Source organism: Brachyistius frenatus, unplaced genomic scaffold (assembly GCF_029030835.1).
Source record: "Brachyistius frenatus isolate BFR_SWC_R1_liver_20210118 unplaced genomic scaffold, ASM2903083v1 Contig_135, whole genome shotgun sequence".
NCBI classification, from domain to species: domain Eukaryota; kingdom Metazoa; phylum Chordata; class Actinopteri; family Embiotocidae; genus Brachyistius; species Brachyistius frenatus.
This window is the reverse complement of record NW_027210734.1, coordinates 22069-47358: the sequence shown is the minus strand read 5'-3', so window position 1 is coordinate 47358 and position 25290 is coordinate 22069. Positions and strand designations below refer to the sequence as shown.

General features: G+C 46.3%; 1 protein-coding gene across 4 annotated transcripts in view; it reads right to left on the bottom strand.

Annotated features, from left to right (window-relative positions):
- Positions 1-25290, bottom strand: part of dysf (dysferlin, limb girdle muscular dystrophy 2B (autosomal recessive)) — a 64669-nt gene that overhangs the window by 21279 nt on the left and 18100 nt on the right. For 3 of the 4 annotated variants that reach the window (XM_069714780.1, XM_069714782.1, XM_069714781.1), the window contains 24 exons: positions 25044-25159; positions 24727-24840; positions 24449-24626; positions 23658-23782; positions 23281-23387; positions 22888-23083; positions 22088-22234; positions 21585-21716; positions 21002-21168; positions 20590-20704; positions 20341-20446; positions 20004-20146; positions 19514-19687; positions 19096-19180; positions 18777-18854; positions 14780-14961; positions 14563-14703; positions 14368-14397; positions 14242-14277; positions 13678-13719; positions 12462-12563; positions 12212-12373; positions 9530-9710; positions 9369-9442 (listed from right to left, as the gene is read on the bottom strand). In XM_069714780.1, coding sequence (XP_069570881.1) covers positions 9369-9442; positions 9530-9710; positions 12212-12373; positions 12462-12563; positions 13678-13719; positions 14242-14277; positions 14368-14397; positions 14563-14703; positions 14780-14961; positions 18777-18854; positions 19096-19180; positions 19514-19687; positions 20004-20146; positions 20341-20446; positions 20590-20704; positions 21002-21168; positions 21585-21716; positions 22088-22234; positions 22888-23083; positions 23281-23387; positions 23658-23782; positions 24449-24626; positions 24727-24840; positions 25044-25159 — 2933 coding nt within the window. Of the gene's footprint in view, positions 1-5391; positions 5452-9368; positions 9443-9529; positions 9711-12211; positions 12374-12461; positions 12564-13677; positions 13720-14241; positions 14278-14367; positions 14398-14562; positions 14704-14779; positions 14962-18776; positions 18855-19095; positions 19181-19513; positions 19688-20003; positions 20147-20340; positions 20447-20589; positions 20705-21001; positions 21169-21584; positions 21717-22087; positions 22235-22887; positions 23084-23280; positions 23388-23657; positions 23783-24448; positions 24627-24726; positions 24841-25043; positions 25160-25290 lie in introns of all 4 variants that reach the window. The other variant, XM_069714779.1, reaches the window with a different exon arrangement.

The following is a 25290-nucleotide window of genomic DNA, read 5'->3' as shown; positions in this document are numbered from 1 at the left end:
CCGTTAAAGTCTTACTGTTGCAGCTATGAGTCATGCCGAGAACTCACAATGTCGTTCTGTTTGGGAGGGTAAAATATGTTTCTTTGTTTTTTTGAAATGCTCGACAAAAAAAAAAAAAAAAGAAACGTCCACATGACTGATGGCTCCTGGAGGTTTGGAGTGGAGTCGTTTTGATTTATATGATGTGATTTTTGGGAGGAACACGTGACATCTGTGAACAAAACCCCGTCATACGTGTTTTTATCAAGACGTCTGTGTTCTCGAGTGTGAAGCTGCCTCATCCGTCAAGTTTACCGAAAGTCTGCTCACATTGGCAACGGCGACCGAAGGGCCGTTTAAAAAACTCGTTTTTTGGATTATTTTCTCACAGGGGCAAAAACTCACAGCGTGCGTGTGTGTGTGTGTGTGTGTGTGTGTGTGTGTGTGTGTGTGTGTGTGTGTGTGTGTGTGTGTGTGTGTGTGTGTGTGTGTGTGTGTGTGTGTGTGTGTTGGCCCTGACGCAACAAGGAAACAACCATCGGCCACAAAAACTGAGAATACCGAAGGGACAGATCAAACTACCAGTCTGTCCCCCCCCCCACCCCCCCACACACACACACACTCTTCGGTCCGACCCGTCCCCGCCCTGCAACCTTCAACCCTCCGAGGAACACTCGAGCTTTAAACACACTCATGACGCATGCACCACTTTTTCCTTTGTGTGCGTTTTTCTGCGCGTGTGTTTGTGTGTTTGTGTGTGTTTGTGTGTGCGTGCGTGCGTGTGTGTGTGTGTGTGTGTGTGTGTGTGTGTGTGTGTATGTGTGTGTGTCGGCATAAATGTCGAACAAAGTGCTCTTATGTGTGGAATCCCCTTTCTCCTACTTCCCACAGACTCACACACTTATAAACACACACACACAACGAGGGGAGAAAAACTATGGAATTCCTAATTTTTCCAAAGTGGCAGCATGGCGTGGAAAAGGGCAGCACGTGGCGTTTAACTAGGACATGACACACACAGAGACACACACACACACACACACACACACACACACACACACACACACACACACACACACACACATGGCGCTGTGTGTCTGAGGCGTGAAGTGTCTGCTGTGTGTTAACGTGCCCTCTGTGTCCAGCCGGTGCCAAGCATTGATGACAGGGGCGCCAGAAAGTGTGTGTGTGTGTGTGTGTGTGTGTGTGTGTGTGTGTGTGTGTGTGTGTGTGTGTGTGTGTGTGTGTGTGTGTGTGTGTGTGTGTGTGTGTGTGTGTGTGTGTGTGTGTGTGTGTGCCCACCAGTGTGTGTCAGGGTGTGTTCGCTCGAGTCCACGACTCCTGATTCAGACAGATTAAGGCCGCCGGTGGAGTTTTCCAGACTGCGACGTGTGTTACACACCGGCGATCAAACACACACACACACACACACACACACACACACACACACACACACACACACACACACACACACACACACACACACAGAGCCTGCAGTGGTGTGTTCAGGGTGTCAGTGCGGTTTGCAGCCTATCATTACGCCCTGCAGGGAAAGCCAGAACTAACCAAACCAGACTGGCACTGCCAAGAACTCCGCGAGCAGAGCGACTGGATTTACATAAGAGCTCCGAGCTGCCTCATAAAAGCTGTTTTTTGTGGGGAAACCCCCGTCCGCAGAGGGGTCGGAGGGCCGAGCAGCGGCCCTCGAGTGGCTGTCAGAGTTCGCACAGACAGGTCGAAGCTAAAGGAGCTGTCAAAAACACACAGATTTGTCGATCTCATCCAAAAAGGTTTCAACGGTCAAAAGAGAGACCCGACGTGACGGACAGGTACAAAAAACAACAACCCGGTACCTCCAAAAGCAGCTTCAGTGCACTCGGAGGAAGGTTATCAGCTGCAACCTGCAGACTGTCGACCCGCCATCTCCAAATCCAACATCCAACATGTCAGCGACTAAGTTCGCAACTATTTGGTGGATGTAGCGGGTAAAGAGGACGAGAGCTGGTCGAGTTGCTCGTCCATTCGGTCTGGAAACCAAGAAGCGAAATCAAGAATGTTTCAAGAACAGTGTGGAGAATTTTCCTTAAAACAAAATATATCTCTGATTTCTCCTTTTTCTGTATCTCCAAAAAAATAAAGCGGTCGCTGTGAAGAATGTGGAAAACTCCGGGGTCGATGTCTGTTTGTGTGTTGTTGTTTTTTTGTCATTCGCTCCACTGCGGTTTCGAAAGCGGAGCACCAAACCTCAAGTAGGAATCTGTGGCATGTTCACATAAATAAATGTCCTCTCTGCTGTCACTGATTGACATGACGCAGTCCTGACGCAAACTACGTCCAGACCCTGACAGCGTTTAGAGCCCATATGGAAGTGCGCTGAAGTGCAGTACTCCTGAGGTATTGCATCTCGGTTTCCTCCCCACCACGTCCAAATGTTGGTCACTTCTGGCTCAACCCCCCCCCCCCCCCCCGCCCCATACGACCCAAATGTCCGAGCGGCAACGCATTGGGTTGCTGCTCGCCTGCATCCTAATATTTTTCATAAACTTTTGTAATTTGGTGAAAACAAAGCTTTGTAAAGGCAGAGGGCATCTCATCGCTATCTGTGAACTAAACAAGGAAGAGGACGAAGAAAACAACAACGCTCTATCGACTTCTTCTTACAGGAAGTTGAGCTTCTGGTGTTTCTGGGATGAAGCCTGAACGTTCACTTGCTGTAACTCTGGTAATGTCGTCCAGGAGACGGTTTTAATGTGGACGGAGGTACGAGCTGAAACGCCTGGTGTGGGATCACGTTGGTTTGTTTTTGCCGGGTTAATGAAGTCCACTATCTTTCTACTGGTTTCTAACTTTGGACGGATCGGTGCGATCGGACCTTTCTAAATGAACAAAGCTTCTAAAATCTGTCTGACAGGCTAAAGTGTGACGCGCCGCCGTCAGCCGGACATTCAGGGACGGCGCTCGGATCCTGGAGGTGAACGGCAGCTTACATCAGTCTGCGGCTGAAAGGAGCAAGAACAAGAAAAACACTGAATGATTTAGGAAGCTATTTCGACATCTTGTTTCTGGTCACAGTGTCATTACCGAGCCATAAATGTGTGTTTCATAAACCCACCAAAAAAAAAATGCCACAGAGTCGCCTGGCACGAGGCCACGTCAGTTAGTTTTCTCTGGTCCTGAAGCAGTCGCCGAGGACGATTTATGGAAGCTGAGGCAAACTACAACGTTTTCAGAGCGGGATTTTAACCTAAACTGACTGTTTTTCTGGCGATGAAATGGAATACTTTCGAGGAGAATTAATGGTGGAGGAGCAAAGTTAATATAAAACACGTCACTGGTACAAAAAACAAAAAAAAACAGCCAGGAAAACCACATTAAATGCAAGCGACTTCTCAAACTACCTTATGAAAACGAGAAAACACAGAGGTCGGTTTGATCCGTGATAAATTCTGTCATCGATGCACGGACGCAGCAGATGAGAGGCGACACCCAATGTTCATTTTCCATCTGAGTGACGTTAGATCTCAGATATCTCGAACGGGGGGTCGGAGCCTCCGAGGGGTTCGAGGAGCCGCGATGCCACTGACAGCCGATCTTCTTAAACTTTTCCAACTCTGAAACTAAATCTGACTGATCCGCCTTGGAAGCCGCTCCACGGAGAGCGGCCCGCTCCGCTGCGGTAATCTGGTAATCATCAAGACACACGCCCAAGAGACCCAGAGATTAAGGAGACAGGATTTACAGCACGAGAGAGAGAGCTTTCTTCTTCTGGTGCCACGAGATATTAGCCTCGTCTCTTTTTTTTTTTTCTCTCTCTCTCTCCTTTCACTCAAACCTTTTCGGATTCTCCCCGCTTCCCCTTCAGTCACTTTCTCCCTCCTTAACCCTCTTTAATTCATCCATCCTTGCCTTTAGTAACTGTCTGCTAACAGAGAGTTGCGGTGCAGCGGATCTATAGCAGCTCTGTTGACTTTGGCCCCGGGCAGACGGGAAGCCGAGCCTTTAATTTGACTGGTTTCAATATCTGACCCTTAATAAAACAAATATCTTTGTTTGGAGAGAAAGAAATCACCCCCAATTACTGTCGAGCGACGAGCGAGTGGCACACTACTGAATGTGTGTGTGTGTGTGTGTGTGTGTGTGTGTGTGTGTGTGTGTGTGTGTGTGTGTGTGTGTGTGTGTGTGTGTGTGTGTGTGTGTGTGTGTGTGTGTGTGTGTGTGTGTGTGTGTGTGTGTTTGCAGTCTGGACCGGGTCAGCCTAAGTCTTCAAATTGACCTGGCTTAGAAAAATAAAATGGAAGAATGTAACGAAGGAGTCGTGGTCTCCCGCTCAAACCCAGAGTCGGATTTCTTCTGTGACCGCACAGCTCAGTGTGTCGCTCTATAAAAATCCCCAAAAAACCTGATTTCTCGAGAATTTTCCTGAGACGAGACCCAAGAAAGAAAGACGTAAAAAAAAAAAGAAAAGCTTTTCGTTTGGTCCCAGCAGAGCCGAGCGCTTCGTTTTATCTCGTTCCTTCCAGATCGACCGTCCTCCGCCTGCAGCCACAGTTATCCATCAGCGGCTCAGCTAAAATAAACTTCATCAATTAAAGGGCGTTAGGCTACAATTAGATCTCGGCTACTGCCTTGGAAGTAAAGCACCTCACACAGATCATCCATCTGTATGTGTTTTAACTGCAATTCCAGGCAGCCACTGGTTTCCATTCATATCTGTACGTATGTATTTCTTTCCATTAAAGTGAACCATTAATTTTACGTGACTTGGAGTCGGGGAGTATAACCATGTATTTAGGCTTTTAGAAACTCAGCGCCACTTGTTGCCAATGTGAACAGATCCACTTTAATTCTTTGCAAACATCATTAGCAGGTGAGGATGTTAAAAATGGAGGCAGGAAGGTGTGATGAAAACAAAGTAGTACAGTTCAGTATATGTAAACTAGATGGATGGAAATATAACAGGCAAATGCACAAAAGCACGAGGGCGGATCAAAAAGTTGTGAGGCTGTTTCCGTGACAACATTTTTCTTACCGCTGGTACGTGAACATTCGTGATTTCAACGCTCACCTGAAACTTAACTGCTTTAAAAAAAAACAACAGCCATGATTCTGTGGTGGAAATGAACCGCATGGGCTCAGGAACACTCGGCTGGAAGACTTTCTGTTGCCCAAAACTTTGACCCAAAATCGGATGTTTCTCTGCTCCAGTTTCGTACCAGCGGTCACGTTAATGTGTCGTACTCAGGTGCTGATGTTGATTAACCGACGTAACATCTCCCGACGGCTATTACCTCCTCTTGCTCCGTCACTGAGCTGAGTTCAACGGGAACGCTCTCCAAACTTTCTGATCCGCCCTCGTGTTTGAAAAACCTTTTGAATGGATGAAATGAGTTAAAAGATGAGTTTGTTACCCACATGAAGGCTGGAGCTAGAGGTTGAGAGGTTAATGATAGCGGAATCGGCTCCATCTGCAAGCTAGAAGACACGTGCACATAGACACACATCAAAACATAAAACACTTTCAGGTTAGCTGGTTAAAGTTAGCTGCAATGTCAGCTTTAGCTCTAAATGAAGACGTAAAAGACGAATTGAAACAGGTCATCAGTCAAAAAGACGGCGTGTTATGTTAGAAATGCACTCGGTACTCTTTCAGCATCGTCAGCAACATGACCGGGCGTATTAGTGACTCGAACACAGAAACACGTCTCGGTTGCATTTTCCTCTCAAACAGCAACAACTCATCAACTCCAGAAATGTTTTGAGGGAAAAACTGAGCGCGGCAGCGTTTTGTTTCCCCGGAAGGTCGCTGCTCCAGACGGCAACGCTCGCTGAACACCGATCGGGCGCGACAGATTCCAGATTAGGTGTTTAGATGAAGTCACGGAGGAGCTGAGTGCACGAAGGAGGACACGCTCCACCGGCGACGGTGGAATAAACACCTTTTTTTGCTGCGTCTGCTGCAGCATCGAATGGTTCCCTGGTCGTCATGGCGATCCATCTGTACATTTATTCCACTTTGAAGTGGTTCGGTTGGTCCGTAGATCGACGTGGCACGCCGACGACAGACGTGTTCAATCTACAATGAGGCGAACGTCGCTTGTTGTTGAGGTTGTCGACCAAACGTTGCACTTTTCCTTCAAATTAAAACCTTAAATCATCCTCTGGTTTGAGGCTGCGAGCGCTTCGGGTCGACGGGCGTTCAGAACTCTCAGCTGCCGCCGCAGATTTATCCGCTCGGTTTGCGTCACTGTTGTTGTGTCCACATTTGTTGTTTTGATGTTAATTGGATGGTTGGATGGAGGTGGGGGGAGGGGGGTTAATGTCAGAGGGGCCTGTGTGCACTGTTTTCAACACCAGCGAGGACTTTGGAGACGATGGAGGGATCACAGGGGACGAGAGGTCGATGAACCACAACAATGAGGAGAGGAGGAGGAGGAAGAGGAGGAAGACGGGGATGCACTTTAATGAGCTGCCACATTAAAACAGCTGTCAGCGTGATGTATAGAGGAGGAAATGAGGAAAAGAAATGAAAGGGGGAGAGAGAGAGAAGAGGAGAAATGGAGAGTGAGAGGAGAAGAAAGTCGAGGGAATAAAGAAGGGACTGAAGAAAAAACGAAAACAGAAAACACCTGAAGGAAAGTAGAAAAGACATGAAATGGAGGGATGGAGCAAAGAATATTAGATAAAAGTGAGAAGGAAGGAAAGAAGGAAGGAAGGAAGCTCAACAGAGGTGAAGGGAGAGGAAGATGTGGTGTTGAAGGCAACAAGTGGACAGAGAAGAGGAGACAAGGAGGAGAAGGTGGTGGGGAAAGATGGAGGCGGAGGACAAAGGTTTAGAGGAGAGAGGAGAAAGGAAGGAGACGAGGAGAGAAAAACGTGGAGAGAAGAGGAGGAAAAGGTGAAGAAGAGGACGAAGACAAGGAGGAAAAGAAAAGGAGCATTAATGAGGAGAAAGAAACTCGGGGGATCAAACAGGGTTAGAAAAGAGGAGAAGAGGAAGACTGATGGTTGGAAAACAATGAAAGGACAGCGAGGAAAAGAAAAGAAGGAGTGAAGGACGTCAAAGAGGAGCTGCAGGAATCCAGAACAGAAGTCTCGAATGGTTTTCCTGACACGCGGGAGGCCGACAGGAATCACGAGTTTGGAATTCTTTCCTGAAAGCTCAGAAGTCCTCCGCGGATCTGCTGTCTCCGAACGTTACTTCAGGATCCTCGAAAAAGGGGCCAACGCGGTGGTTTTCCACGTTGTAGCCCATTAACTTCAAATCCCGTGCACTTAAACATTACGGCAGAGCATTTTCCAGGACCTGCCGGACCGTCTGTACCAGGCAGCCGCCGGTTTTACATCATTAGAGCTCCGAGGGACACAAACAAGCAGAGACAAGGCTTCAGCTCCTCGTTTAAAGGAACACTCCCCGGTTTCAGGTTGGAAATCAATTCCACTCTTTTTCTGAGCCGTAAACATGAAGCCAGAAGATGGTCGGTGTCGGTCAGGCCTTGTTCAGGCTGCCAGGTCAAATCTGGTTTTTGTCTTTTTTTTTTAAGTCTGGTGAAAAAAGAAATAAATGTGATTTAAAGCACATTTTGAGGTGGTTTCAAATGTGATTCCAGTCAGATTTCTGCAGATCCGGACGCTCTGCTGGCTCCGATTACATTTCTTGCAGTCACTCGTGGCGCGACACACGATGATGATGTCATTTTCATTAAGACAGAATTAATCTATGCTAACGCTAGCAGAGTGTGGACTCCAGCAGTTCACAGACAAACACAGATATATATTGTCTGTTACCAACCACAACAAGATCATTTATTAAGAATAATCTTAATAATCTTAATAATCTGAATTGCTTACCACAGCAACCCAATGCAGATCAGTTTGTGACGTCTGGACACAAACTTGACACGCTCACTGGTAAATAACCAAGCGGACAAAGATCTGATCTGATGAACAAATCTACATCAAAGACGGGGTAAGTTGTGTCTCTGACGAAGAGCGAAAAACAACCCTTCTCTGATGATGTAATGCGACGCTAAAGGTTTGTTTAGGTGGAGAAAAGCTTGCCAAGTTTAGGGAAAGATCCTGGTTTGGGTTGAAGTAAATAAAGTTGAAGGACCGTGGACCTTTTGTTGTCATGGTTACAGTCACAAACAACGGTCACGGTGAAAAGAAACAAGCAGCAGCCTAAAGTGTCGAAGCCCGATGTTTCGTCGGCCCATCCATCAACCCCAACCTCCTCCCAACGTTCACTTTACGGATCGATAACTACGTTCCTGTCATAACTACGGCCGCCACTAGAGGGCGGTGTTGTTCACATGACGACACCAAATCACAAGGAGGGACGCAGGTTGGTGATTGGACGGGTCAAACCCAAAACTTTAACTCAGGGTTCGAGTCAAAGACAAAAGCGACGTGAATTTTCTTTAAAGAAATCTTTTCCGAAAGCTAATCAAGTGTTTGTTTGTTTTCTAAACCTAACCACGTATTTTTTTTGGTGCCTAAACTTACAGCGCTCTAGTTTTCATGCCTTAATTTGCGTGTTCCTTCAGCACTGAAGCGACCAGTCTCACGAGAAAAAAAAATGTTCCTGTGGAAAAAAGGGTCTTTTAAGACTTTGCCCTTTACACTTATTGGTCATAACCCCCCTAAACAGCTCACATTTACACACTCATACACAGTTAATCAAGGGAAATGTCACCACACACACACACACACACACACACACACACACACACACACACACACACACACACACACACACACGTACGTGCATTAGGAAAATGACTGGATCATTAGGCATCAAACCGCTCGCTGTAATGAAGAACAACTGGAGAGCAGAAGTTCAGCCGGAGGTCTGAAATGAACGCGAGCAGCAGCAACTATCAACGTTTGATTTGTCGAACTGTGAAACCCTGAGAGAGCATCCACTGATTACTAATATGATTATTATGATTTGATCAAAATCAAGATGGTGCTTTGTTTCGAAATGCATTGTTTCCTGTCTGTAAGAGCATTTTGAATTGTTTTGTCTAAGAGCCGCATTTAGAAAAACTTGAGGACGTTTTATTGATTTAAAAAAATGTCAACTATAATCGAGTGCTTATGATTATAATGATTATATCCAACTGATGCTTCAGTGAGCCAAACTGTTGTCTGTAAAATTGTTCCTTCATCAACAGGAACACAATATGACAAATAAATGTGGGGAAATGCTCGACTTCCTCCGTGTTTGAGAGGTTTTGTTCATAAAAAGCTGTTTTTTTGTTTTGTTTTGTTCTTTTGATGGAATATGTTGACGGGGCGCCGTTGGTCTTGTGTTTGTCGTGACTGCACATTTTCAGTATAATTCAGTCTTGCAGGTTTTTAACCGACAGGACGTTCTTGTGTTTTTTTACCTGCTCGGGGACGAGCGGCTCCTCGTCGTCGATGTCGATAAAAACCTCCTCGGAAATGAAGCGGGGCGCCTCACCTGCAACACGCAAACACACAACCAACACCACATCAGCTGTCAGCGGGGATGTTTGGTTTACATCCGTCCATCACTCTCGAGTCTTACGTCTCCGTCCCTCCTCTTCCTCCTCCTCCTCCTCCTTCTCCTCCTCCTCCCCCTCAGCGCTCCGGTACTCCTCCAGCGTCCGGATGGTGCACTGCCCGACCACCGGCTTCCTCCCGAACTGACGGTTGTCAATGACTTTGATGACGATGGGCGGCATGTAGAGCTCCTCCCGGGGAAGTCTCTGAGAGGAGAGGAAGAGGAGGGAGATGAAGACGACTCTAATTGGTCACGCTACCTGCCCGCCTGATGCCGATCGGCTCTGGCCGCTGATTGTCTGGAACTGATTGGTCACGCCTTGGCGAGCGTCCAATCAGATCATCGTTACACCTTCGCAGACCGCGCCCATCTACAAGGAAGGAATGAGCGAATCCAGCGAGGCGGAGGTTCAATCTTCAGGCCGCAAAACGTCCCGTCGAGTAAACGTCCAAGTTCAGGATGTAAAATACACGCTCGCATACTTTTAACTTCAGCGACGACGAGGTTTCGTCTTCTGTTTTTAGGCTTCCAATTAAACAGCTCCAACTTTGGGATTCTGTATTTATGAGTCGCTCATTTAAATTTATTGTTTTCAGATATAGATTTTATCATCGTAGGACACTCAGTACTTTTTCTACATATTCAATTTCTAATGTGGTTGTTTTGTCTTTTTTGTGTTCGTAAAGTTTATCAGGACTAACTTGAATCATTTACCCTTTTTTTTTTTTTCCTGTATTTTTTTGTCAAAATGAGAACTGAAAGCTGTCAGTCATTTGTCTTTTCTGATTCCGTCGCCGGGCTGCACATCTTATATTTCATCACCTCTCAGCGTCTCAGTGAACAAAGAGGAAGACTTCAGACTCTCACCGGACCAGCAGCAACGTTTAGAGACGCTCTCATTTAACCAAACAGACTCGGAGCTGTAATCCCTTCTGAGCTCTCCGGCTTTAAGAACGACTTGAGTGACGCTGATGATGCTTGAACTCGCACGGTAAATCCAGCGAGCTGCTACGAGGTGCCTCGACCTCTTCAAAGAGCTGCACTCAGGGAAACTATGCACATGACATTTCGTTACGCCCCGGTGGCAAAACGAAAACACTTACGCAGTTCGACTTAAGTCCTTAATGCTGTTAGCATGAAACGTCTGGCGGCGGTTCAGGAGAGGGGAGGAGGGGAAGGGGGGGGGGAGACGACGACCGCGCACAGGTTTCCAGAGTCCAGTCATCCCTGCTCCGCCGCGGTGGTCAGAGCTGCACCTTAATCTTGTTAACATTAAAACTGCACCAGCCAAAAAGCAGGGATCTGCATCGAAGGGAAAACTATGCGAATATTTCCACACTCCAGTTAAAGCTGTCATAATAAAACGGCGAGGTGATCAACTTCAGACCTTAATATTGTTAACATGAAGCTGCGGAGGTGCGCTGGAGCCGCCAGGGAGGAAAAATGTGCACAACATTTCCATATTTCACTTTAGGTTTTTCATAAGAAAACACTTAGCTGGAATGTAATGGCACCAATGTAAACTCAGTGGAAATCTATTCTCAGAGGATGTATAATAATGACTGCTGACGCGCCGCGCTTTCAATGTTGTGGTCGGGTTGATTAAACTAAACGACTGAATCAAAAACACTTTGAGCAGAATGACGCTGGAGTGGCTTTTTTTTGTTTTTTTACTACCATAAAGACTCTTATTTAAGCTCTTAAAAATCAACATTTCTATGTCATCAGCGGATCATGTGATCGCTTGTATTTATCTGCAGCTCTTATTCAGAGCATTTAGGCTCCTTTCAGCTCCTTGTTTTGGCTCTCATTCATTCATTCAGCTGTTTTTTTTCTTCTGTGCTGTATTTATTCAGTTTGAGGAACCGTCTCTAGAAAGCAATGAAACAGACTAGAAATCCTCTGTCGCTAGGGTCGTTGCTAAGGGTCGGGCTACTTCCTGGAGTAGTAAACATTGCGTACGTTGCATCTACTATTGTTTTTCAGTCGTTAGTCATACCCCATGTGTTGCCATGGAAACGGAGATCGCACTAACAAATACGTTTTATGTTTTGAGAGCAAATCGCCCAAAAATATATATAATACATTATGATTCAATATTTTATTTTGGTGGTAACTTGTTCTATAATCAAATTATTTCCCGACCGATAATGACGTTAAAACGTAGTATTGACTTAAAGATATCTTCCTCAGGAGTTATTGAAGACACACAAAAAAACTGAACAGCCTGGGACGAAGAAAACTCGTCTCCCCGGGTCGATGAGACCTCGCTGACCGAAGACGGAAGACATTCGCAACGTCCGGTTAACGATGCTTCAAATCCAGTTGAGTTTATGTCTAGTCAGCGTTTGTACCTTGGCCGTGCCCATGATGAAAGCCTCCACCCCGCCTTTATGTTGCATTAGTAATGTACGCGCTGGTCGCCAATGGAAAAGTACCCCCCCCCCCCCCCGCCCCCTGCCCCCCCACACACACTTTGTCTTTACAGCTCCGAGCTGCAGGACCGTTCGGGGTAAACGTGTAAAACGTGTAAAACGTGCAGCAGCTGCATCGTAGCGAGGTCTGGAAAAACAGGAGGAGGCCGAGTCCTCCTCTTCACTGATGAAGACGAATGACCGAAGCCAACCACATCACAGGAGAAGCTCTCATTAGCCGCGAAGGCCTCGGCACTGATTGGACTGCGCGTCCGTGAACCGTGTTTCTCACCACATCAAGGACGAGCGTGTTCACGTCGAAGTTGGGCTTCTTCTTCATGCTGCGGATGACGCAGCTCTGGACCACGGTGCCGCCGCACTCCACCTGCAGGCTGGGAGAGGTAACGCTGGCCAGCTGGAAGCTCTTCAGGTTGCGAACGCCCCACGCCAAGACCTGCCGGGAGGAGACGGGGAGTGAGGGGGCGTGTCCCCGTCGGAGAGGATTTTCCTGCTTTTATTTGGGGGTTTTGAGCGTTCGTTACCTCGATGGCGGTCCTCTGCAGAACGGGTTTGATCCCCTGAGGAACCACGAAGACGTTGGGCTCCCGCTGGGGGGGCGGGTGCGGGAGGTCCGACTCCTCCGGCTGCCGACGGGAGCGCAGGACAGCGGCGGGTCAGAGACATGAGGAGGGGACGAGAGAGACAGACAGGAGACGGCGAGCCGGGCGGTTTATTGGCAGGCGGATGGTGTTTGTTTTTAAACTCACATCAAGACGTTAAATGAGTTTTAGTGTCGGCACTTCACACAATGTTTTAGAGGGTTAAAAGCACACAAATGTTACATTCAACTTCAAATAAAGGACTTGTGTTTTAAATAAACACATCGAATATTTCATCAACACAAAAATATGAATTTAGAGAATCTGTAGAAAGCGAGAGACGACATGCTCCATCACATCACAAGTTATATTTAAAGAAATATAATTTGGTCTTCATACAACAAGTATCATAAGCTCATGTAGATTTCAATGTGAAAACCTTTCCACATATTTTCCCCATGTTTTAATCATCATGTGTCATATATGAAGGTACTTTTGTGTCTTTATTATACAAGCAAAAATATATATATATATATATATATATATTTCGCACTGCAATCAAAGATGAAATTTCTAAGTAAAAATATATCAACTGAGAATAAAATTATTTAAATTACATGCTTTTATGGTTTTGTAAGTTTTGGTCAGAATTCTGAATTTTGCTTAATAAACTGGACTTTATGTTTGTCAATCAAGAACTTTTGGTTTGCGAATTAAAAACCATTGTTTGTGAAGTAAAATAACTCCAGTCTCCTCCCCCAGCTTAGGCCCCGCCCACTACATCCAACTCAACCTGCAAACAAAAAGTTTCATAGTTTTAAAAGCAAAATTCTGAATTCTGTGACCACAACTAACCAAACTGTAAAAGCAAATTTGTTTGAAATGCAAATAACTTTTTTTTCAGTTCATATATTTTTACTTGCAAACAATTTGCTCTCATAATAAAGACTTAAAAATATCATACAAGTGATCACGTGTGTTGCGTGTGGAAAACATGTGAAACTGTTGTTCCATGAGCACGAGGGAAACGTGTTGAAGTTCTTGTAATGAGGATCAGTCCGTAACATGCATGTCGGATGAAGTTACACATGTATGTTGTCGGCTGTTAAAAGACACGCAGACATGAAAACGGCTGATTTTGTGTGTTTCTACGTTGTACCCATTGCTGCAGGTTTTCAGAGAGGAATCCTGGAAACAGCAACTGAGGAAGATCCAGTGAGGAAGAAAAACAGATGAAGAGCAGTGAAATAAAAAGAGAAAGTCAGAAAGCAGCGAAGATCAGAAGAGAAGCTGCAATTCTTTGTCTTCACGTATGATATCCTGCACAAGATAACTTCAGCTGTTGAGAAGGATTCAGACTTCAGGTCTAACTCGAGTTGTCTAACGAGCTGAACAGCAGATAATGTTAATTAAATAATGTTTTGGGTGTGAAATGAGATAAATCAGTTTCATCTCTCTTTAAAAGTCCGGTTTGTTTGCACCTAGAAATAATTCCTTTCTGCAGATCTATCACACAATAATAATCATCTTTCACACTGTCAGAAAAGCAACAAAACTCACAGTTTCTCTTTTACAAATGTAAATTATTCCCACGACTCTGTTGGACGACATTTAAGTCAAAGCTTTTCACTCTTTTCTTAATTTGAGTCACCCGACGAACACGTTTTGGGTTTTGGATGTCGTGAGTGTGTGGAGGAGGCCGAGGACTCCGGTGTGGTTTTACCTCGTCCAGAACGTGGGTGGACGTCATGATGTCTCCCTGCGGGTGAGACAAGATCAGATAGATTTTTTTTTAAAGGCTGAAAACGTTGACCAACAGCAAAAGCGTCACATGAAGAGAGAGACTGACCTCTTGACCTGGAATATGATGAACAGCCGGCTGCAGAAACAAGACGAAGAGATGAGTTACTGCCACGAAATGAATGAAAACAACAGATTCCATTATCTTATATTGAAGAAGTTTTTGCGTCGGGAGTGGAGTCTGTTTGTGAGACATCTGTCGGAGGAAAAGGAGCAGAAGGTGAAGGAAGCCGCGACCTCTGACCTTTTCCCTGCGTATGAGCTCGAAGGCGGCCAGCAGCTCGCCGGCGTTCCTCTCTCCAAACCGAACGGGGAACCAGGCGAGGCGCGGCGACGGCGTCATGGAGGGCCGACACACGCAGCGGCCCATGAACTCATCTGCTCCCTGGAGATTTCAAACGTCATTAGATAATTACATATCCGGATCCACGCGAGTCGCTGTGATGGATTTGAACCCTCACGTATGTGTCCTGGTCGTAGAGCTCCACCACCACGGCGGGCGCGTTGGCCGTCGTGGCCTCGGGGTCGCCGAACATCTCCACCTCGTAGAAGATGAGCGTCTGGTCCCAGGTGGGGTTGAGAGTGTTCCGCACCGTCACCGTCTTCTGGGACTGATGGAGGAACGACACGATGGCGTACGGGTCTGTCGGGAGGAGGAGCACAAGTCACTCGTCTGTTTTTACAGGTTACGCAAGTTGGTTTTTAAAAGAGTCGCTTTGAGCCGACGGCTTCGAAATAAATGACGTCATTTAAGCGCGTTCTGGGAGAACGTTTTTAACAGCCGAACTTGTGCCGTTAACATGCGGAGCATGTCCAACGCAGCGGTGGCTGCATTTTTAACGAGGGTCCTCGCGAGTATAGCGGGACAAACTCATGCCCGCATGTGCGGCGTCCCGCGCGGTGACATCAGCAGCTCGGGAATGCCGAGCTCGAGACGGAGGGCTGGGAACGCCGTCGGGGAAGTTTGTTATTCCAGGTCACAACCACTCTCCTCCACGTTAACGCACACGCACGCACACGCACACACACACACACACACACACGTATGTACAGTTACACACAGACGGAGAAGTTTGTTATTCCAGGCCCAGTAAAGAGTCTCTATGGAGCCGTTAGCATCAGAGTAAACAGAAGCTAAGATGCATTTTCCCACCAGCCCTCAATTAACCCTGCAGCTGACGCGCACACACACACACACACACACACACACACACACACACACACACACACACACACACACACACACACACATACACACACACACACACACAATGTACAGGCACACCACCCATGGTGACCCAGTCAATTACCATCCATTCCCAACAGCCCATTAGCTCATATAAACAGCAATACAAACAGCCCAGGGGGGTTATGTAAGAGAGAGAGTGTGTGTGTGTGTGTGTGTGTGTGTGTGTGTGTGTGTGTGTGTGTGTGTGTGTGTGTGTGTGTGTGTGTGTGTGTGTGTGTGTGTGTGTGTGTGTGTGTGTGTGTGTGTGTGTGTGTGTGTGTGTGTGTGTGTGTGTGTGTGTGGAGAGGAAGCAGCAGTAGTCGGGACCCCTGTGGGAGCCAGAGGTACATAAACACAATGAAGACTGGAAGACGTGAGAGGAAGAGAGAACTTAGAAATGAGAAGGAAGAAGTAGGAGAAAGGACGAGAGGAGAATTAGATCATTATTAGAAATAAAAGTTAAAATAAAAAGACAGAGAGAAACAAAGAATGAAAGACCTGCAGATAGAATTTAATCAAGAAAATACTGATTTAAGATAGACAGAAAAATCTAAAGAATCAAACGAACTTAAAAAAGTGTTTGGTGAAGATGTTTCGCTTCTCATCCGAAAGGTTTCTTCAGTTCAGAGCTCGTTCTGCGGAGAGTTCGACTTTGAATCACTGAGGAGTCGAAGACGTTCACTGAACCTCCTCTGTCGGAGTTTAAACTCCACAAAAGACAAAAAAGTAAACCGGACGTTTGTTTTGTTCACCTTTTGTGTGTCGTTATATTTTTTAGTATATTTTCCAAATATAAGCCACTAGCGCGGCGCCAGGTAACCTGACCTGAGGTGCATGTTTTTGGATGATGGGAGGAAGCCGGAGAACCCGGAGAGAACCCACGCAAGCACAGGGAGAACATGCAAACTCTGCACAGAAAGGCCCAGGACCGGATTCGAACCCAGAACCTTTTTGCTGTGAGGTGACGGTGCTAACCACTGCACCACCGTGCCGCCTTGTGGATCTGAAATGTGACACCGACGTGCTGTAAATGCTGCAATACCACGGACGGCCACTAGGGGCTTGCTCCAAAAAGCCTCCAATGGACTTCCATTCAAAAAGCATCAAACTATCTAATGAAATACAAAGTCAGTAAATGTTTTCCACAAGTCGTCAAGTTGCCCTTAGATAAACTCAGCACTCATGAGACTTTAGGACCTCAAACACAGCTACGTTTGAGGGCGTGTAGGTGGGCGGGGCATAGTGTCCTCTTGTTCTCAGTTAGCTCCGCCCCTCGCTCGACCAAATATGGTCACTTCTAGCTCAAAAAAAAAAAAAAAAAACTAGACGGCGACGTCACGCACAGTTTCCAACCGTCGATCCTGTTCTGGTTAAGCAGCCGCACACACTGATGTGCAACATCTGTAGCGTGTACAGGAGACAGTGAGTTTCACGCTGTTGCAGCGAAAAAGTCATGGAAATGACTTTTTATTGAGCAAAATGATGTGTGATGAAAAAAAGGTCAGCAGGAAGTACGAGGGAAACTGTGACTCTAACTAGCAGATTAGTAACCGGCGATGGACCGACAGATGGAAGATGAAAGACGGACGGACAGACAGACGGACAGACGGACAGACAGACAGAAGGACCTCTGTTTGATAGCTGTCTTTAATCATGGCCGCCCGGACGCCATGTAACACTAGATTAACACACCAGTGAAGCCCATCCATCACCTCTACTCATCCGTTACACCGCGTGTGTGTTTCTGTCACTGTGTGTGTGTGTGTGTGTGTGTGTGTGTGTGTGTGTGTGTGTGTGTGTGTGTGTGTGTGTGTGTGTGTGTGTGTGTGTGTGTGTGTGTGTGAGCTAACGAGGCCGACTGATCGTGATTTATCATTTCAGTCTTGCGGCCAGGATCCTCTCCGACTCTCATCCATCATTTCTCTCCTCTCTGCTCCGTTACATCCGAGTCTCTGGTGGCTTTGTGATTAACAAACACACACACACACACACACACACACACACACACACACACACACACACACACACACACACACACACACACACACACACACACACACACACACACACACACACACACACACACAGTAGCTGCAGTTTCCATGACCTCCTTCTCTCGTCTATTTTTTCACCCTTCTCTTTCTGTCTCTGCAATAAATTAACGTGAAACTGAAACTATAATTTCAGCTGTTTTATAATTAAATCAGTATTTTAATGCTGTTGAATAAACACCTCCAGCTCTCTTTTTCTCTCTCTTCATGGACTTACAGGAAACACAGATTTACTGAGCTAACTTCTTTAGTTTTATTCTCGATAACGTCTCGCTGCGTCTAAAGACACCGTTTACTTTCACTTATTCAGTAAAAACCAACCAACTAACTACTAAACTGTAGAAGAGCTGATTTCAGTCATGTTTGTTGTCGTTTTGTTTAAGTTACACGAGTATTATATTAAAATTCGTTACTATTTTTTTTCATATTAAAAATTATACCAATATTATGGCACTAACCCATAAAGGACTAGGTGATGCAGGCTTCCTGGAAGTTGGCCAATCAGAGGAAAGCTGCCTTTCAGGGAGGGCGGGGCCTTAAAGCTAAAGCAGCTGAATGGCATATTTCTGATTAAAGGGCCGATATAAAATAAACAAGGATTTTATTTTGGTCTGTGAATCACTGACAGCCACTTAAGTGGAGTCTGAGGATATAATGAAAAATCAATCCTAAAAATTAGCATAATATGTCGCCTCTGAACTTCAGAAATCTGAGCAGAGAGCTGAAAACTGAAAAATTTAACTCAGATGACAAACAATAAGTAAACAAAAACAGAGTAAATACATTGTATGGGATGTGCTCAATAGGGTTTGAAACACAGGGAACGAAAACACGTTTAATTTTTAAGTAAAATAACGAAGTCGGTGGGAAATGTTGGTGGATGGATGCATTCAAATGTTGCAGCCGTGTTCGATTTGACACGAAACCGCTGTTAAAATTCTCACGCTACACGTGTACGTTGTATGTGTACGAACAGAAAATCAAAGATATTAGAAAGGACAAGACGGCCTTAAAAAACACATTGAAACACATCAGATGAAATACATTTAACACCTCAACTTCTGTCATGAGATGACGTAGGAGCTCAATTTGCAGCGACAGAGACGTCCGGCCACCAGATGGCGCCAGTGAGCAGCATCCATGCTGACAGCTGGCAGGTGCAATGTAGTGTAGAGTTACCTGAGAAGCTGTCTTTGTCCATGGCCAGCAGGTCTCTGGCCTGGTACAGGTAGCAGCGCAGGTGGTAGCGGGTGCCACCTGCACACACACACACACACACACACACACACACACACACACACACACACACACACACACACACACACAGAATATCACATTAATGATTTTTAGTAGAACGTGGTGGAAGAAGGACGAGAGGACAGTAAACAGACAGTGTGTGTGTGTGTGTGTGTGTGTGTGTGTGTGTGTGTGTGTGTGTGTGTGTGTGTGTGTGTGTGTGTGTGTGTGTGTGTGTGTGTGTGTGTGTTTGTCATCTTACAGTCAAAGAAACAGGAAATGGTCGGTCTGTTGACGCCGAACGTGGTTGTGACTGACTTGTCGTCGTTCTTGTCCTCTATGGCACTCTGTGGGAGGAGGAAGAGGACGGAGAGGAGAAAGAGGAGGAAGAGGAGGAAGAATTCGGATTAAAAACAACAACAACAGTGCACTCTCCTTCTGTATGGCCTTCAAAACAAAAGAGTGCAGCAAAAAAACAACAGAAATAGTTGTTGGCAAAAGTTTCAACATGACCTTCAAAATAAAGCGGGAAGACTTCCATCACATACTGTGTGTGTAATTCTCAGGCGTCCGCACACTTTTTGGCCACTTAATGAAACTTAATAAGAGATTATTGGACCTTTTACTTTTACTATCATGTGATAAACGCCGTCAGTGAACACGTCGTCTTCCGTCCTCACCAGAGAACACTCCAGAGCAAAGATGGCCGCCGGCCCCGTCTTCTCCAGTGGCTCCATGCGGCACCTCCACCTGCGCCTCCGGAAGCTGTCCGTCTTCCGGGGCTTCAGGTGGAACTTCCATCCGAACAGCGAGGCGTACTCCCAGCCCTCCCGCTCCGTCTCGTCCGGGCGCTGCTGTAAGATCACATTCGTGTTTTATTCTTTTATAACAAAGATTTGAAGTCAGAAGTTTTCATGCCAGAAGCTGAACTTTCTGTCATTTCCCTCCATCGCTCATTTGTGCAACCTTGCCGCCACCTGGTGGCCAAGGCAGGAAACTGCACTTGTACACACATATTTGTTTGTCCATCTGCTATTTATTTGTATTTCTACATCAGAACTTTGTAATCTCGTCTCCTGCTTTTATGATTTTGTCACTAAAGACTTGGGTCATTATTTGTAGTATATTTTGTTAAGATGTGTCTGTCTGTGTCTTTTGTCCTCCAGCTACCTTTCGGAGAGTTTCCATCTTCTGCTGGTCTCTTCGTCTCATCCGGATCCATCGTCTCCGTCGGTTGGTGTGGTACATCTTCTCTGCCGGAACCCACGACTTCGGACGGCGGTCCGGAGGGATGGTGAGGCCGTACTCCCACCCTGAACACACACACACACACACACACACACACACACACACACACACACACACACACACACACACACACACACACAGGGTTAATAAACTGTCCTGCTGTGTGTGTGTGTGTGTGTGTGTGTGTGTGTGTGTGTGTGTGTGTGTGTGTGTGTGTGTGTGTGTGTGTGTGTGTGTGTGTGTGTGTGTGTTTGTGTACCTTGATCGTCCACAGCCCGGTTGAGATCTTCGCTCCACTCCACCTCCTCCCACACCCACCCAGGAGGACACTCCACCTCGTCCTTTGGCACCGCCTTCTCCCCATTCTGACACACACACACACACACACACACACACACACACACACACACACACACACACACACACACACACACACACACAGTTTTTAGATTTACTGATGAATAAAGCCACAGTAGGTACAGAAACACACAGAAACACACCCACATACCACATCAGTGTATCCCTCCTGCATGCCGATCCACTGTCCCCCCGGTAACCTCATCTGGTTTTCAAACACCTCCTCTGTGAAGGTCATGTGACCAGCATCCACGTCAAACAGCAGCCTGAAGAGTTATCCACACACACACACACACACACACACACTTATAAATGTCAGTTTCTTAAATGTGGACACTGAAAAGTGTGTCCGTCTTCAGCTGTCAAACCCACTCAGGGTTTTCAGCACTGCAACGTTAAAATATGTAATTATTATCTGGTACGAACACATTTATTCTAGAGGACACATTTCTTTTACTGAAAAGGAGCAAATGTGTCTCTAAAAAAGTCCGTTTGAGGATTTACATCAGAGAGCTGATGGAAGTCTGGAGTTTGAAATAATGAGTGAAGGAATGACGACTCACGTCCTCTCGGGGCTGATGCACCACTCTCCGGCCCACGTCCAGCCCAGCGACGGTTTGAAACTCTCTTTGGGCAGCTTCACTCTGCCGGTGACGTCGCTGAACTTCGGGTACGTCAGACCTGTAGTTCCCCAGCTGCCCACCAGGGCGAGCCGAGTCTGGTTCTCATACTACGGAGACAGAGGGAGGGGACAGGGTTGGATCATGGGAAGACACCAACCAGCGGTGACGTCACCCGTTACGAAGCCTCCAGTTCAGATTCTGTCCGTCTCCATCTTTGCTAGTTCAGAGTGGTTTGCAGCAGGAAGTGACCATATTTGGACGAGGTGGGGGAGGAGCCAGCGGTGGATCTGACTGATCTGATTGGAAATACGACTTCTTTTCTAATGAATGAGGGATTATTTTCAGATGGACCTCCAGAAAACTAATAAGAAGGAGTGACTTTAGCTAACAACACCGAGATAACTGATGGAGATAGGAGGAGTCATTTAAGTGAGAACTTCTTTCTACGACTACTGTTGGGACATAAAGTCTGTTTTTATTATAAAGACATGAAGGGACACCTGTTGAAAGTCGCTCGTCTTACCGTCTCGGCGAAGACGGACAGTTTTCCTTCAGCGAACTGGTTGAAGTGTTTGACGTCGGCGGCCAATCCAAACCAGACTTTGACCCTCAGCTGACCCGGAAGTTTGGCTTCTGCTCCGCTGCCCTGAGGGTGCTGCACAATACACACACACACACACACACACACACACACACACACACACACACACACACACACACACACACACACACACACACACACACACACACACATAATTAGAAGAAATGAAAAGAAACACACACACACACACACACACACACACACACACACACACACACACACACACACACACACACACACACACACACACACACACACACACACACAGGACGGGTCGGTCTCACATAATTAGAAGAAATGAAAAGAAACGAGAGTGCACGTGTGTGTGTGTGTGTGTGTGTGTGTGTGTGTGTGTGTGTGTGTGTGTGTGTGTGTGTGTGTGTGTGTGTGTGTGTGTGTGTGTGTGTGTGTGTGTGTGTGTGTACCTTAAGGAAGACGGTCTGCAGCTGCCCGCAGTGTTTGCCGGTGTGCTGCTGGGAGAAGATGACGCTGTGCGCCGGGATGCGGTGGTACGCCACCCTGCGGTCGCCCTGCAGCATCCAGATCACGATGTCCGGGAGGCTGTTCTGAGGCTGAGCGACACACAGAGGAAAAAAAACAAAAACAGTTTAAGGTGTGTTTCCTGTTCACGTCGTAGCAATTTAGAGAATCGCAGAAGACAAGCGAACATCAGAAACTGGAGAAAAACAGAAAAACAACTGCTTCAAAACCCCTGTGAAAGGATGAGAGCAGGGTGATTGGGTCATTGGGGAGCAGGTGAGGTGGAAGAATGAAAGTCTGGTGACATCTGGTGGTTGGATGTGGTAATGCAGGCATCAGACTGACTGACAGCAGCTCATTGTGCAGCTTAAAATAACTGAAACTAATTCTTATTTTCACTCTCAACTATACATAGAAAGATTTATTTGAAAAAATGTAAAACATACCTGACAGGCTAAAATTTAAAAAAATGATTCAGGATAAAAAAAAACACAATAAAGCCGAATAAGATGTGCAGATTGTAGAACTATCTCTGAAGCACTCAGATATATATTTTAATTTATACTTGAAAAAACATCAAATATCACAAATATTCTATTTACATGCAACACAGAGAAAAGTAGGAAATCCTCACTTCAAAAAAAAAAAATTGACTTCATTGATTATTAAAGTCGCTGCAGATTTCAGTTTCTATCAACTATCACAGATCTAAGTGGTCGATTTGAAAGCTTTCGGTGGAGCCGACCTCCTCCGCCATGCTCCTGAGCCGGTTGGCCCAGTCCTCCGCCTGCTCCAGCACCGTCGACAGCTCCGTCTCCACTCCGTGTTTGAGAGCCAGCGCCGCCGCCACGATCTGCTGCAGGTGGAGCGTCCGGATGTGCCTGAGCGAGCGGTCCAGAGGCGTCGCGCACTGCCAGTGGTCCAGAGACGGCAGCTCCTCACTGGGAAACGGACGTCAACGTGTGAGGGGAACACATGTTGAAATATGTAATATAAAATAATGCCAAAAGATGGAAAAAGAAATAGCCATAAAGTGAATGTAAAGGGTTAAATAAATACAATATTTCCCTCTGAAATGTCCTGGATTTATAAATGTATAAAGCGACTCAGGCTGGTGAAGGTGTTTCCAGTGTTTTACCTGCAGTCTGTGATGACCTGATCCAGCAGCTCCACCACCCTCAGCTCCACCTCCTCCAGGTCGCCGCCCGCCTTCACCTGTAGCTGCACCCGCTGCAGGCTCGCCTCCTGGACGCACAAACACCAACACGTGCTCTCATAAACGAGTAAACAGAATACCAGCATCTTCAAAGTCGAACAAACACGTTTCGTTCATTATGAAACGTAAAACAAATCAAGATGATTTTAGTTTAAATCCAGCGGGTTTTTTTTACATCCAGGTTACCACAAGCTGCAACATAAAACTCCACATTTGAAGGAAGCTAATTAACGAACACGCTCTCGGGCTCGACTCTAAAGGACCCTGACGAGCCCAGACGCAGGGACGAGCCGACCCACCAGTCGCTCCACGACGGCCAGCAGCATGTTCAGAGCCTCGATCCTCGGCCGGATGTCCTCCCACTCTGAAGACAGAACCACCACCGGCTTCACGTTCCCCCACGGCAGGTAGTAGTAGTGGCAACCTGGAAAACACACACACACACACACACACACACACACACACACACACACACACACACACACACACACACACACACACACACACACACACACAGGATACAACTTATAATGAAATCATCATTTTTAAATCATCGAAATTGAGCTTTATGCAGTGCAGTTAAAAAATGGACCAATCACAGCACATACTGATGATGTCATGACGTGCTCTGTGCTGCACAGTTTGGTTCAGGTTTTTTTTTTTTGCAAAGAATCCGTCACGATCAAGACTTTGAACTGGTGTTACTTGCTGATGATTTCACGAGGTATTAATGCATGAAGTGATGTTTAATTATTGTTTAATTAATGCACGAATCCTCGATAATTCATTCACCTTTAAGTGAAGTGTTACTGATTATTTTATATATTTATTCATATATTTTGCACACACACGTTAATTTACATTACAATGTACATTTAAATATTGCACATATATATTTGCTGCAAATATGCACTAATTAACTGCACAAACTCATATTATGTGTACCTGAATCTCTCAATCACTGCATATATACAAAATATTTTTTATTTAAAGTGTCTCAATTAACCACAAATATACTTTTGGTGCTTTAAATGCTTTTAAATTTCACCTGACAACACGCCGCCAACCTGACCTTTGACCCCTGACTCACCGTCAAACATGGCCCTGCTGAACTGCGTGGTGGAGGCCAGAGGGAGGCAGGTGTAGTCGAACTTGTTGCCATAGTTACCGATGCTGACCTCGAACTGGATGGCGTCGTCGACGTCCTGGAGGAGCGTGGCCGAGTAGAAGGCCACGAAGAGAGAGAACTTCCTCTTCCGGAGAAACTTCTGGAAGATGGAGGGAGGGCAAAAAAAAAAAGGTTCAAATGAAAAGAAGGCGGTTACGTCTCCGTCCGTCTACACGCGTGTGTCCTCCGTCGTCTCGCACCTCCACCACCAGCAGGTCGTCCGACGGGACGTCCTCGCTCCTCTGCTCCGGCTTCTCCGACAGTTTTGTGGTCAGTTCCAGCAGAACTCGACCTCGGTACGCCACGCCTTCGCCCTGATGGACGGACAGACAGAGAGAGGGAGAGGGAGTCGGTGACATCATCGTATCCTGAGTCAGCAGGTTCAGAGTCCGACACCAACAAGCACTTCGTTACCTCCCCTCCTCATCTGAATCTGCAGGATGTTATGCACTGCTGCCACCCGATTGGCTGATTGGATAATTACATTTAGTTTGAAAAGAAAAATAAGCAGCGTTACCTTTCCCAGGTTTAGAGCTTCGTGCGGGTCGCTGAAGGCGGTGAACTCTCTCGGGCTGCCGTACAGGTTGACGAAACACGGGCCGAACGTCGGGAGGAAACCCAGACTGTCGTCAACTGGCAGGGACAGAAAATGGACAATGAGTTTTATTCATAATATGTTCAAATGTAAAACTATGAAAAACATGACGAACAAATGATTTAAAGAGGATCGGATTGATGAAATATGATCAGATATTTTCAGAGGA